The sequence below is a fragment of the Telmatherina bonti genome, assembly GCF_933228915.1.
Source record: "Telmatherina bonti genome assembly, chromosome: 7".
NCBI classification, from domain to species: domain Eukaryota; kingdom Metazoa; phylum Chordata; class Actinopteri; order Atheriniformes; family Telmatherinidae; genus Telmatherina; species Telmatherina bonti.
The window spans coordinates 41,566,078-41,580,231 of record NC_136625.1 but is presented as its reverse complement, the minus strand read 5'-3'; the positions used below and the strand labels follow the sequence as shown (position 1 = coordinate 41,580,231).

Below are 14,154 nucleotides of genomic sequence, written 5' to 3'. Positions count from 1 at the left end.
ATGGTGTTGATAGCACAGTGTTTCTCACACCTGAGCAGCTGGATGGTGGACCAAAATCTCCTTCAAGCCGTGCAGAAGTCATTCTCCCTGGTCACACCAACTCCTCCGATACCTTCACTTTTACTGCGGTGTCTGCTGAAGCTGCACTCCGTTTGACTCGCTGTTACTAATCCCAAATGAAACCTTTTTCAGCTTGACGGCATTCTCTAAACTCCGGTGTCTCCGGCTGCCTCTGAAAACGGTGAGTACTCTGAACTGCATAATCCCAAACAATGGTCAGGTGTTGTGTTGGTCTTTCACATAAAGTTCCAATAAAATATGTCCAGCCGTGTCCTATGCGCACAGAGATTTCTGCTATTTCCCAGAATCTTTTGATGGTAATATATATCATAAGTAGACAGTCTTTACACTTTTATCCCCAGTCATGTTACGGACCTGTTGCCAATAAACAGCAGCTAGTTTTCTTTCTATGTTTCTGATTTACCTTGTGAGTTTCTGGTTCTCCTGACAGGTAATGACTTCGTCCTCCTGCAGGGTGAACTTGATTCCAATGAGTATATGTATACACATATACTCATTGGAATCATGTTCACCCTGCAGGAGGACGAATACCTGTATGTATCTGTGTATACGTCCGTGTGTATATGCATATGTATGTATGTTTTTCTTTCTCATTCTTTCTTTCTGTCTTTCTCTTTTCTGTTTTCGATTCTTTTTGATTCTCTTTCTGTCCCTTCTCGATCCTCTCCAGTCCGGTCCAGCAGTACAAACTTTTTAATACAAACAATATACAAAATAAATAGAAGAATAAAAAGAAGAATCCAGGTAAAGCACATTTGGTCAGCAGAACACAGTCTCCAGATCATCATTCTGCTTGCTTAAATGCTGGACAAGACAAAAGTAAATAAATAAATAAACTTTATTTTGGCTTTATCAATCTGTGAAAGTGACCAAAAATGTGGTCTTTTACTCACGGCAAATTTGAGTTTGTTGGATGCTTCAGGTCCATCAAACTGGAAGTTTTTGAAGTCTGGAAAGTTCTCTGTGCTTCCGCTGCCTCTGGGAGCAAACCTCATGTACTGCTTCAGCTGGGTGTCCGGATCCACATGGAGGGCATAGTCACTCATACTGTTACAGACCCCATCGAGGAGCTCGCTGAGGTGGGTCTCTGAGCGAGCGAACGAGACCTGGACAGAACCCAGAGAGAGTCCACACTGATCTACTGGACTGAAAGATCAAGTCCGGTTCAGTGTGTACCAAATTCAAGCTCTCTTAAAACAAGTCCAGAGGATCAACAGGAGTCAGAGCTGCACCAAGAGGAGTCAGAGCTGCACCAAGAGGAGTCAGAGCTGCACCAAGAGGAGTCAGAGCTGCACCAAGAAGAGTCAGAGCTGCACCAAGAAGAGTCAGAGCTGCACCAAGAAGAGTCAGAGCTGCACCAAGAGGAGTCAGAGCTGCACCAAGAAGAGTCAGAGCTGCACCAAGAAGAGTCAGAGCTGCACCAAGAAGAGTCAGAGCTGCACCAAGAGGAGTCAGAGCTGCACCAAGAAGAGTCAGAGCTGCACCAAGAGGAGTCAGAGCTGCACCAAGAAGAGTCAGAGCTGCACCAAGAGGAGTCAGAGCTGCACCAAGAGGAGTCAGAGCTGCACCAAGAAGAGTCAGAGCTGCACCAAGAAGAGTCAGAGCTGCACCAAGAGGAGTCAGAGCTGCACCAAGAAGAGTCAGAGCTGCACCAAGAGGAGTCAGAGCTGCACCAAGAGGAGTCAGAGCTGCACCAAGAGGAGTCAGAGCTGCACCAAGAGGAGTCAGAGCTGCACCAAGAGGAGTCAGAGCTGCACCAAGAAGAGTCAGAGCTGCACCAAGAAGAGTCAGAGCTGCACCAAGAAGAGTCAGAGCTGCACCAAGAAGAGTCAGAGCTGCACCAAGAAGAGTCAGAGCTGCACCAAGAGGAGTCAGAGCTGCACCAAGAGGAGTCAGAGCTGCACCAAGAGGAGTCAGAGCTGCACCAAGAAGAGTCAGAGCTGCACCAAGAAGAGTCAGAGCTGCACCAAGAGGAGTCAGAGCTGCACCAAGAAGAGTCAGAGCTGCACCAAGAAGAGTCAGAGCTGCACCAAGAAGAGTCAGAGCTGCACCAAGAAGAGTCAGAGCTGCACCAAGAGGAGTCAGAGCTGCACCAAGAAGAGTCAGAGCTGCACCAAGAAGAGTCAGAGCTGCACCAAGAGGAGTCAGAGCTGCACCAAGAGGAGTCAGAGCTGCACCAAGAAGAGTCAGAGCTGCACCAAGAAGAGTCAGAGCTGCACCAAGAGGAGTCAGAGCTGCACCAAGAGGAGTCAGAGCTGCACCAAGAAGAGTCAGAGCTGCACCAAGAAGAGTCAGAGCTGCACCAAGAGGAGTCAGAGCTGCACCAAGAAGAGTCAGAGCTGCACCAAGAAGAGTCAGAGCTGCACCAAGAAGAGTCAGAGCTGCACCAAGAGGAGTCAGAGCTGCACCAAGAAGAGTCAGAGCTGCACCAAGAGGAGTCAGAGCTGCACCAAGAAGAGTCAGAGCTGCACCAAGAAGAGTCAGAGCTGCACCAAGAAGAGTCAGAGCTGCACCAAGAGGAGTCAGAGCTGCACCAAGAAGAGTCAGAGCTGCACCAAGAAGAGTCAGAGCTGCACCAAGAAGAGTCAGAGCTGCACCAAGAAGAGTCAGAGCTGCACCAAGAAGAGTCAGAGCTGCACCAAGAGGAGTCAGAGCTGCACCAAGAGGAGTCAGAGCTGCACCAAGAAGAGTCAGAGCTGCACCAAGAGGAGTCAGAGCTGCACCAAGAAGAGTCAGAGCTGCACCAAGAGGAGTCAGAGCTGCACCAAGAAGAGTCAGAGCTGCACCAAGAGGAGTCGGAGCTGCACCAAGAGGAGTCAGAGCTGCACCAAGAAGAGTCAGAGCTGCACCAAGAAGAGTCAGAGCTGCACCAAGAGGAGTCGGAGCTGCACCAAGAGGAGTCAGAGCTGCACCAAGAGGAGTCAGAGCTGCACCAAGAAGAGTCAGAGCTGCACCAAGAGGAGTCGGAGCTGCACCAAGAGGAGTCAGAGCTACACCAATAAGAGTCAGTTCAAAGAGGAGTTTAGTCCAGTTTACCTTCAATGAGAATCAAGCTTTTGTAAATTTTCAGTGTATGTAATTTTCAGCTGCTTTTTTACCGAGCCGACTGCCTCCATACTGCTGCTGAAACTTAAATACAACCTAATACAGGTTAAAGAGATTTTAAAAAAACAACATTTCCACAAACAATGTGATGAAAACAAAAACTCTGCAAAGATCTTAACATTACGACAGTTTTCTTTTTCTCATACTATTCAATTTATTTATGTTTATTTTAATCACAATTTTCTCTTCTTTCTGTCCACATGGTTAAATGCTTTATTTGAAAACCAAAATCATAAAAGTTGAATATCAGATTTGTCTCATTATTTTTTCATTTTCAGAAACATTAGATCAATAGCTAGAAATGTTTGAAAAACAATTCTTTTTTAAAAAGTAGATTTGGAATTTATTCTCGAATAAACGTCCACTGAATCATGTTTATTAAACTTCTAACTGTAAACTTCTGTTATCTCATATCATGTAATCTGCAGGACGGGCATCTCTCTGACAGACGGTGCTACCTGATAAATTTTTATTTGCTAGGTCATGCTATAAATTATTTTAAGACTATTTAAGCCTGTATGAATAAAATGAAAAATACTTAATTAAATGAACTATTTAGCAAAAATGAATTGACTGAAACATCCAGACAACAATATTAGAAACTGAGAGACCATACACATTCACTTTTAAGTGGATTCTGATTATACTTATAAGGGATAATGCCCTCCAAGGTGTCCATTATCAGAAATTTTTGGACTTCGCGGAGATGTGAACCGTCCAACAACAAAGCGGTTGTCGTCCATTAATTTCTGATAACGGACACCTTGGAGGGCATTATCCTGCTTACACCATGGTCACTCACATAGGAAATAATATAAGATCAATTACTGATGTTTTTACTGTTAAAAACAAGAAGTGGCTGAGCGGACTATTAAATGTCTCTTGTTGTGGCATTGCCAAGGTAACCATTGGCAGCACCTGCAGCCCGTTCAACAGCAGATACTATTGCAACAAATCACCGATGATGGTGAAATATGATGGTGTTACGGGATGTGTGTGACTGTGTGGTCCATGGAGCTCAGTGTGTAAAAACGTGAGTGTGTGCGCATGGCGCGCCGTCAGGTAATTGAGCCTGGAAGATAAGAGTGTTGAACGGAAGTGCCGCCCCGTCTCCTTTTAACGGATTCCAATAAAATTATGGTGATTTTCTGAAATTGCATATTTCTTCTCAAGATGAAGGAGATCAAGGAGGACGTGTGCTCATGTAAAAATCCTCCAATGAACATACACGCTTGTCTTTCTTGATTTTCACCTTAAATCCTTCTTTATTGCAAAAATGAAAGAATGCAGGATATAAAATGTTAAAGCATTATGTAACAGTGATAATATAATGCTATAGTTCTCAGACTGTGGTTAGATCCTTCCTCTAGTGGTATGCTGAAGAATTTTACAATATCAATAAATTCAAATATATAATTATTGTTATTATTATTGTTATTATTATTATTATTATTATATAATTCCCACCATCATATCTCTGGTTTTCATCAAACTGAAACCAAAACCATGAGAGAGTTTTTGATGTGAGCCGACATCATTTTTTTTAAATGTTACTGTTAAGATGTCACATGATCCGATCATGGTGGCACGATCACAGATCCAGGTTACGTCTCTGGTGAAGTAACCTCTTGTAACCAAACCTAAACAGGAAAGTCAGTCCGAGGCTGACATTAATCAGGTCTCACAGCATCCTCTCCTCAGGACCAACAGATCAGTTCCTCCTCTCACTAACTAGCTGCCTAACAGTAACATGATGTTAAACGAACCAGATATTTATTAGATAAATACGTTTGTACATATGATCTTGTTACTTCCAGTTGTCTCAGCATGTATGAAGACAGAGGTAGCATTACTTACTTGGAACTACTTTCTCCCAGTTTCTGTTTGAATCTCACAAAGTGATTTATCTAAGCTTAAAACTGGGAACGTGAAACTATTCAACCAACCCAACAGTCTCAGACCCCTCTGGGTTAAAGAGACTTCACTTATGAAACAAAGTTCAAATGTCAATTCTGGTGAGAAACTCCTTCCTTCTAATAATAAATATGATTTAATCTGCAATCTGATGAAAAGTTTTGCTCTCGTGAACCAGGTACGTTCAGAGTAGCATCTCTTCTTTGGTGGTACTTGCATGGACTTTAAAGTGGAACTATTCTGTGCATTTCAGGCTAATTTATTTTTATTTTTTATTTTTATTTCTGAGACCAGAAGGGCTGGGATTGATGGAGTTATTGTCACAAATGGCTTTATTTACTTCAGACCGACCCTCTCCGTAGGCTGTCAGATCAGCCTGCGGGCAAAACGAGTGGATTGAGACTCTTCCGCATTAAGCCCCGCCTCCCGCCACTGCACTACATCGGGAGCGCGCACCGCACCTGCTTTCACCGTCATTGTAACGTCTCATAAACAGAAGGATTAGGCTCATATGACCTCAATAAAAAAACAAACTACAATGTCAACACATAGTATCCAGCCCTACATGTTGGAACCTGAATCAGAGCCTGAAAACGAAGTGGAAAACAGCAACCCACAGCAACGAATGCAGCAGGATGTCTCTCTTTGGTAAACTCACCAGCCATCGTTGGAAATAACTTTATCCCACGTTTTCCACCCGCCTGATGTATTTGTACATGCCCTTGTTAACCAGTAGAAGGTAACCAATCACCAAACCTTATCCCCCGGAACGTCACAAGGATTTCCATGTAGAAAAAACTCTCTTTTTCGTCGCCATGGAAACCAAACAGATAGCTTGCTGGAACTCAAACTCAAACATGTGTTTAGGTGATAAAAAACAGTGTCGTTCACATGTCTGATGGGGATTCAGGGGGGGCTTGACGCATGGGGTCAACATCTGATTCATGGAGGATTCTCCAAGGAAATAAATAAAAAACAGAGAGAGGATTCAGAGGAAAACATGAGGACAGATGTTCTGGACCAGCTTGGTCCAGATGTTTACGCATCCCACACCTGCTCAGGTAGTCACATCCCACACCTGCTCAGGTAGTCACATCCCACACCTGCTCAGGTAGTCACATCCCACACCGGCTCAGGTAGTCACATCCCACACCGGCTCAGGTAGTCACATCCCACACCTGCTCAGGTAGTCACATCCCACACCGGCTCAGGTAGTCACATCCCACACCTGCTCAGGTAGTCACATCCCACACCTGCTCAGGTAGTCACATCCCACACCTGCTCAGGTAGTCACATCCCACACCTGCTCAGGTAGTCACATCCCACACCTGCTCAGGTAGTCACATCCCACACCTGCTCAGGTAGTCACATCCCACACCTGCTCAGGTAGTCACATCCCACACCTGCTCAGGTAGTCACATCCCACACCTGCTCAGGTAGTCACATCCCACACCTGCTCAGGTAGTCACATCCCACACCTGCTCAGGTAGTCACATCCCACACCTGCTCAGGTAGTCACATCCCACACCTGCTCAGGTAGTCACATCCCACACCGGCTCAGGTAGTCACATCCCACACCGGCTCAGGTAGTCACATCCCACACCGGCTCAGGTAGTCACATCCCACACCTGCTCAGGTAGTCACATCCCACACCTGCTCAGGTAGTCACATCCCACACCGGCTCAGGTAGTCACATCCCACACCTGCTCAGGTAGTCACATCCCACACCTGCTCAGGTAGTCACATCCCACACCTGCTCAGGTAGTCACATCCCACACCTGCTCAGGTAGTCACATCCCACACCGGCTCAGGTAGTCACATCCCACACCTGCTCAGGTAGTCACATCCCACACCTGCTCAGGTAGTCACATCCCACACCTGCTCAGGTAGTCACATCCCACACCTGCTCAGGTAGTCACATCCCACACCTGCTCAGGTAGTCACATCCCACACCTGCTCAGGTAGTCACATCCCACACCGGCTCAGGTAGTCACATCCCACACCTGCTCAGGTAGTCACATCCCACACCTGCTCAGGTAGTCACATCCCACACCTGCTCAGGTAGTCACATCCCACACCTGCTCAGGTAGTCACATCCCACACCTGCTCAGGTAGTCACATCCCACACCGGCTCAGGTAGTCACATCCCACACCGGCTCAGGTAGTCACATCCCACACCTGCTCAGGTAGTCACATCCCACACCGGCTCAGGTAGTCACATCCCACACCTGCTCAGGTAGTCACATCCCACACCGGCTCAGGTAGTCACATCCCACACCTGCTCAGGTAGTCACATCCCACACCGGCTCAGGTAGTCACATCCCACACCTGCTCAGGTAGTCACATCCCACACCGGCTCAGGTAGTCACATCCCACACCTGCTCAGGTAGTCACATCCCACACCGGCTCAGGTAGTCACATCCCACACCGGCTCAGGTAGTCACATCCCACACCGGCTCAGGTAGTCACATCCCACACCGGCTCAGGTAGTCACATCCCACACCGGCTCAGGTAGTCACATCCCACACCGGCTCAGGTAGTCACATCCCACACCGGCTCAGGTAGTCACATCCCACACCTGCTCAGGTAGTCACATCCCACACCTGCTCAGGTAGTCACATCCCACACCGGCTCAGGTAGTCACATCCCACACCGGCTCAGGTAGTCACATCCCACACCGGCTCAGGTAGTCACATCCCACACCGGCTCAGGTAGTCACATCCCACACCGGCTCAGGTAGTCACATCCCACACCGGCTCAGGTAGTCACATCCCACACCGGCTCAGGTAGTCACATCCCACACCGGCTCAGGTAGTCACATCCCACACCGGCTCAGGTAGTCACATCCCACACCGGCTCAGGTAGTCACATCCCACACCGGCTCAGGTAGTCACATCCCACACCGGCTCAGGTAGTCACATCCCACACCGGCTCAGGTAGTCACATCCCACACCGGCTCAGGTAGTCACATCCCACACCGGCTCAGGTAGTCACATCCCACACCGGCTCAGGTAGTCACATCCCACACCTGCTCAGGTAGTCACATCCCACACCGGCTCAGGTAGTCACATCCCACACCTGCTCAGGTAGTCACATCCCACACCTGCTCAGGTAGTCACATCCCACACCTGCTCAGGTAGTCACATCCCACACCTGCTCAGGTAGTCACATCCCACACCTGCTCAGGTAGTCACATCCCACACCGGCTCAGGTAGTCACATCCCACACCTGCTCAGGTAGTCACATCCCACACCTGCTCAGGTAGTCACATCCCACACCTGCTCTGGTAGTCACATCCCACACCGGCTCAGGTAGTCACATCCCACACCGGCTCAGGTAGTCACATCCCACACCTGCTCAGGTAGTCACATCCCACACCTGCTCAGGTAGTCACATCCCACACCTGCTCAGGTAGTCACATCCCACACCGGCTCAGGTAGTCACATCCCACACCGGCTCAGGTAGTCACATCCCACACCTGCTCAGGTAGTCACATCCCACACCTGCTCAGGTAGTCACATCCCACACCTGCTCAGGTAGTCACATCCCACACCTGCTCAGGTAGTCACATCCCACACCTGCTCAGGTAGTCACATCCCACACCTGCTCAGGTAGTCACATCCCACACCTGCTCAGGTAGTCACATCCCACACCTGCTCAGGTAGTCACATCCCACACCTGCTCAGGTAGTCACATCCCACACCTGCTCAGGTAGTCACATCCCACACCTGCTCAGGTAGTCACATCCCACACCTGGTCTTGGTGCAGCTCTTGTTTCTGCAGACCCAATAAACATCTGCCTCCCACTCTGACTTGTGGCCTGGAGTAACTACAGCTCCTCACCCCCACCCAGCCCCTTTGTGACAAAACAGTTCTGCAATCAAGTCTGGACAGGTGCTGGGCTCTGCAGTCCCCCTCGATCCTGCAGACCAGATCCTGCAGACCAGATCCCACAGACCAGATCCCGCAGACCAGATCCCGCAGACCAGATCCCGCAGACCAGATCCCGCAGACCAGATCTTGCAGACCAGATCCCGCAGACCAGATCCCACAGACCAGATCCTGCAGACCAGATCCCGCAGACCAGATCCCACAGACCAGATCCCGCAGACCAGATCCCGCAGACCAGATCCCACAGACCAGATCCCGCAGACCAGATCCCGCAGACCAGATCCCGCAGACCAGATCCCGCAGACTGGGTCCTGATCACAACACATTTCTGGTCCACAGTCTCTCTGCCATCTGTCTCAGTCTCCAACTTCTCCTCCCTCCTCTTTCTTCTCTCTGCAGACAGACTCGGAGCTTAACAACACGTAGCAGGAGGAAGGAAGGAAGTGGGCCTGTTGACAGAACCGGTTACAGGGCCAAAGGTTGGGAGGAGGGTGGCGGGGGGGGGGGGGGGGGGGGGGGGCACACACCGGGGGGATCTAGGTCATGACAACAATGAGGTTCACCTATCAATCAAATACTGCCTGGGATGACTTTGACATCAGCAGGGACATTTTCATCAAGTAAAAGAAATACATTTCTGTCCAGTCTGTTGTGTGTTCAGTTACAAATGAGAAATGATCACAATAATCTGAAGAAAAGTAGCCCTTCCACATGTAATATGTTTTCATTCAGCTGAGAGATTTGGACATTTGCAGTAGTTGTCTACAAACTGGAAGGTCATTCCTGCTGCGGCAGAGACGACATGCTGAAGTGTCTCTGGGTGAGACATGGAGGCTACATGTCCTCCCGCCGTGTCCACTCCATCATAAATGTAGAGAAAGATTAATGTACTCTAATCATTTAGCATTTCAGTTAATAAGGTCTTCATTTTAGGGTGGAGCTTAAATTTCTAAAAATGATTTCTAAAGAGTTATGATGGCGTATAAGCAGGTATAAACCAGAGTTCAGCTGAATAAAACACAAAGCCTTTCAACAATAATCATCATTTCTCCTCAATCTAAGTTTAAAAACAACCTAAGAAAGCCTTAGTCTCACTGAGATCACATGACAGAAGAAAATAAAAAATGAGCCAAACAAACAGAAAGAGGACTTTCCTCTTCCTGCCACATCGGTCCATCTCAGCCCGCGGGCTTGGCTCTGAGTCATTATCATGCCCGACCACAAAATGGTTTGGAATTAAAGCCCTTCCCTGCCAGTCGGAGGCTGGTGAAAAGGAGCTGTCAGTCACAGCGTTGTTTGAAGAATGGGGAGGATGGTGGGGAGGTGGTGGTGGTGGGTTGTGACCGGTTATCCAGAGAAAAGGCTTCTTAGGGATGCTATCCTCCATTCAGCTCCCATTGGACAGGGGCCTTTCACCTCCATTGTCCTGCTGATATGGGCCAATGAAAACCCATAAATTAATAATAATGTCATCAAACCTCCATGTGGAGAAAAAAATAATGTAATTTTCACTATTCTCAGATGTGAGGAATGTCCAGGATGAAGATGAAATATTAACTGGAGCTACCTGGTTGTAACGAGCTGGAGGGAAACACAACCGTTGTGATTAAATCTGAAATGGAAGACTTTATATATACTCATCAGCTCATAAGGAAAAATAAATCTGAGAAAACTAAACTGCAACTGGAAGAAATAGAAGTTTTCCCCCCCCCCAACTTTATGAAGATTCTTTAACCAAACATAGAAATGGAGACAAAAAGAGTCAAATTTCCTTTCTGTCAGTGTGTCTCAGTGTTTTCCACCGTTGAAGCTCAACACTGCAAACACCACCACCTCCCCTCCTAATGAATTATCATCATCATCATCATTCCTCATTATTAATAAGAACTAATTAAAGATGTTCTCCACTGAAACTTCCCAGATTAGCCACGTTTCCTTGGAAACAAGAATTCAAATTAAAAGCCCAACCTGATTAAAATGCTTCATGTAAACAACCCGATCATTAGATCTGGATCTGACGATGCTGGTTTGGGAAAAGTGTCCTTCCGACGAAGAGGAGGAGGATATGCTGACTGTCAGCTTAAAAACAAGCCTTCCATGTGTCGGGTTTAATGTTCCTTACATCAGCACAACACCATGAACTTTCTGTCACGGCCGATTTGTTTCACCCTGTAAAGTTTATTCTAATAAAATCCTGGAAATTAAGGACGAAGACGCTGAAATCAGTAGGATGCTAATAAAGACCAGCTGTTCAACATCACTTGATTAGAGATTTTCTGACAGTTCTGAGCATCAGAATGATTCATTTGGATCCAGCATGGCACACACTTCTTCATGTTAACAGTACATCAGCAGAACCACCAGACAGACAGAGCTCTTCTGGACAAGTCGAAACCAACACCTGGGCAGTCTTCAGTCTGAAGACCACCACGGACCGCTGAGGTACGGATAAGTATCATCCTCCAGAGGTACACGCCTGCATGAGAGGAGAGAACGTCGGGCAGATAAACCCGACATGATCCTGAAGAGCTTTCAGCTCATCTTCAGACTTTCCCTCCTGGTGAATCTTCTGGTCAGATCTGGCTCGGTGATCTTGATCCATCCCTTTAGTCCTGCTGCTACAGGCTGCTGGACACGTCCCATGATGCACTGGGCTCCTCTCTGCGCTCTTTACTCTCCATGCAGAAACACCAGACACCGTTAATGTGGTTATTTTTTATTTTTTACAGTGGATGGGAGTGAAGTGGAGTACAGCTGGACTGGACCAGGGTCTTGGTGAGGTTTAAATGAAGCTGAGTTGAACGGGCTGTTTGGTAGCACCAGACCAGAACCAGTTTATAGAAACCTGACAGTGCTGTCTGAACACAGGGGGGTGAAGACAGTCTGCCTCCTGGCTCTCCTTCCGGACCGTATGCTGTCATGTGTCACTGTGTCAACCTGCCATTGTGCCTCTTCCTATTCTCAATGCATGACTTCCCACTGGTCGCTATGAGATCAACTGGCTGCTCCAACTAAGTTCAATGTCTTTAGATGTCTTAAATGTGTCATTGTTACGACAGGCAGATTTAACTTTTGTGCCACGGAGCAGCCCCATGCCCCCAGGAAGTCCTACTGTGAGAAGGCCAAAGAGCAGAGACTTAAAACCTGAAAATCCTCCACACTGATGGCATCTAAGCTGTGACATCCCTCCCTCTCCGATTCACGCCGGGTCAAAAGCTGCTGAAAAGGAGGGAGCCCAGAGGGCATGGGATCAAGGTTTGGCTTCTTCTGTGGCTCAGGACCAAACAATGCAACAGGTGGAGGTTGGTGTCAGCTGAGGATGGAGGAGGAGCTCATCCCAGGAGGAGGCACACCGTCACGGCCCAGAGATCCAAATCAGACCAACACAACGCATGGGGTCAACATCTGATTCATGGAGGATTCTCCAAGGAAATAAATGAAAAACAGAGAGAGGATTCAGAGGAAAACATGAGGACAGATGTTCTGGACCAGCTTGGTCCAGATGTTTACGCATCCCACACCTGCTCAGGAAGTCACATCCCACACCTGCTCAGGAAGTCACATCCCACACTGGCTCAGGTAGTCACATCCCACACCTGCTCAGGTAGTCACATCCCACACCTGCTCAGGAAGTCACATCCCACACCTGCTCAGGAAGTCACATCCCACACTGGCTCAGGTAGTCACATCCCACACCTGCTCAGGAAGTCACATCCCACACCTGCTCAGGAAGTCACATCCCACACTGGCTCAGGTAGTCACATCCCACACCTGCTCAGGAAGTCACATCCCACACTGGCTCAGGTAGTCACATCCCACACCTGCTCAGGAAGTCACATCCCACACCGGCTCAGGTAGTCACATCCCACACCTGCTCAGGAAGTCACATCCCACACTGGCTCAGGTAGTCACATCCCACACCTGCTCAGGAAGTCACATCCCACACTGGCTCAGGTAGTCACATCCCACACCTGCTCAGGAAGTCACATCCCACACTGGCTCAGGTAGTCACATCCCACACCGGCTCAGGTAGTCACATCCCACACCTGCTCAGGTAGTCACATCCCACACCTGCTCAGGTAGTCACATCCCACACTGGCTCAGGTAGTCACATCCCACACCGGCTCAGGTAGTCACATCCCACACCTGCTCAGGTAGTCACATCCCACACCTGCTCAGGTAGTCACATCCCACACCTGCTCAGGTAGTCACATCCCACACTGGCTCAGGTAGTCACATCCCACACCTGCTCAGGTAGTCACATCCCACACCTGCTCAGGTAGTCACATCCCACACCTGCTCAGGTAGTCACATCCCACACCTGCTCAGGTAGTCACATCCCACACCTGCTCAGGTAGTCACATCCCACACCTGCTCAGGTAGTCACATCCCACACCTGCTCAGGAAGTCACATCCCACACTGGCTCAGGTAGTCACATCCCACACCGGCTCAGGTAGTCACATCCCACACCTGCTCAGGTAGTCACATCCCACACCTGCTCAGGTAGTCACATCCCACACCTGCTCAGGTAGTCACATCCCACACCTGCTCAGGAAGTCACATCCCACACCTGCTCAGGTAGTCACATCCCACACCTGCTCAGGTAGTCACATCCCACACCTGCTCAGGTAGTCACATCCCACACCTGCTCAGGTAGTCACATCCCACACCTGCTCAGGTAGTCACATCCCACACCTGCTCAGGTAGTCACATCCCACACCTGCTCAGGTAGTCACATCCCACACCTGCTCAGGAAGTCACATCCCACACCTGCTCAGGTAGTCACATCCCACACCGGCTCAGGTAGTCACATCCCACACCTGCTCAGGTAGTCACATCCCACACCTGCTCAGGTAGTCACATCCCACACCTGCTCAGGAAGTCACATCCCACACCTGCTCAGGTAGTCACATCCCACACCTGCTCAGGTAGTCACATCCCACACCTGCTCAGGTAGTCACATCCCACACCTGCTCAGGTAGTCACATCCCACACCGGCTCAGGTAGTCACATCCCACACCTGCTCAGGTAGTCACATCCCACACCTGCTCAGGTAGTCACATCCCACACCTGCTCAGGTAGTCACATCCCACACCTGCTCAGGAAGTCACATCCCACACCGGCTCAGGTAGTCACATCCCACACCTGCTCAGGTAGTCACA

The 14,154-nt window shown here is 48.8% G+C and overlaps 1 protein-coding gene across 2 annotated transcripts in view; it reads right to left on the bottom strand.

Annotated features, from left to right (window-relative positions):
- cnpy1 (canopy FGF signaling regulator 1) overlaps window positions 1-14,154 on the bottom strand; it is a 39,247-nt gene that overhangs the window by 7,418 nt on the left and 17,675 nt on the right. For both annotated transcript variants that reach the window (XM_079243422.1, XM_079243423.1), the window contains exon 4: window positions 975-1,187. In XM_079243422.1, coding sequence (XP_079099548.1) covers window positions 975-1,187 — 213 coding nt within the window. The remainder of the gene's footprint in view (window positions 1-974; window positions 1,188-14,154) is intronic.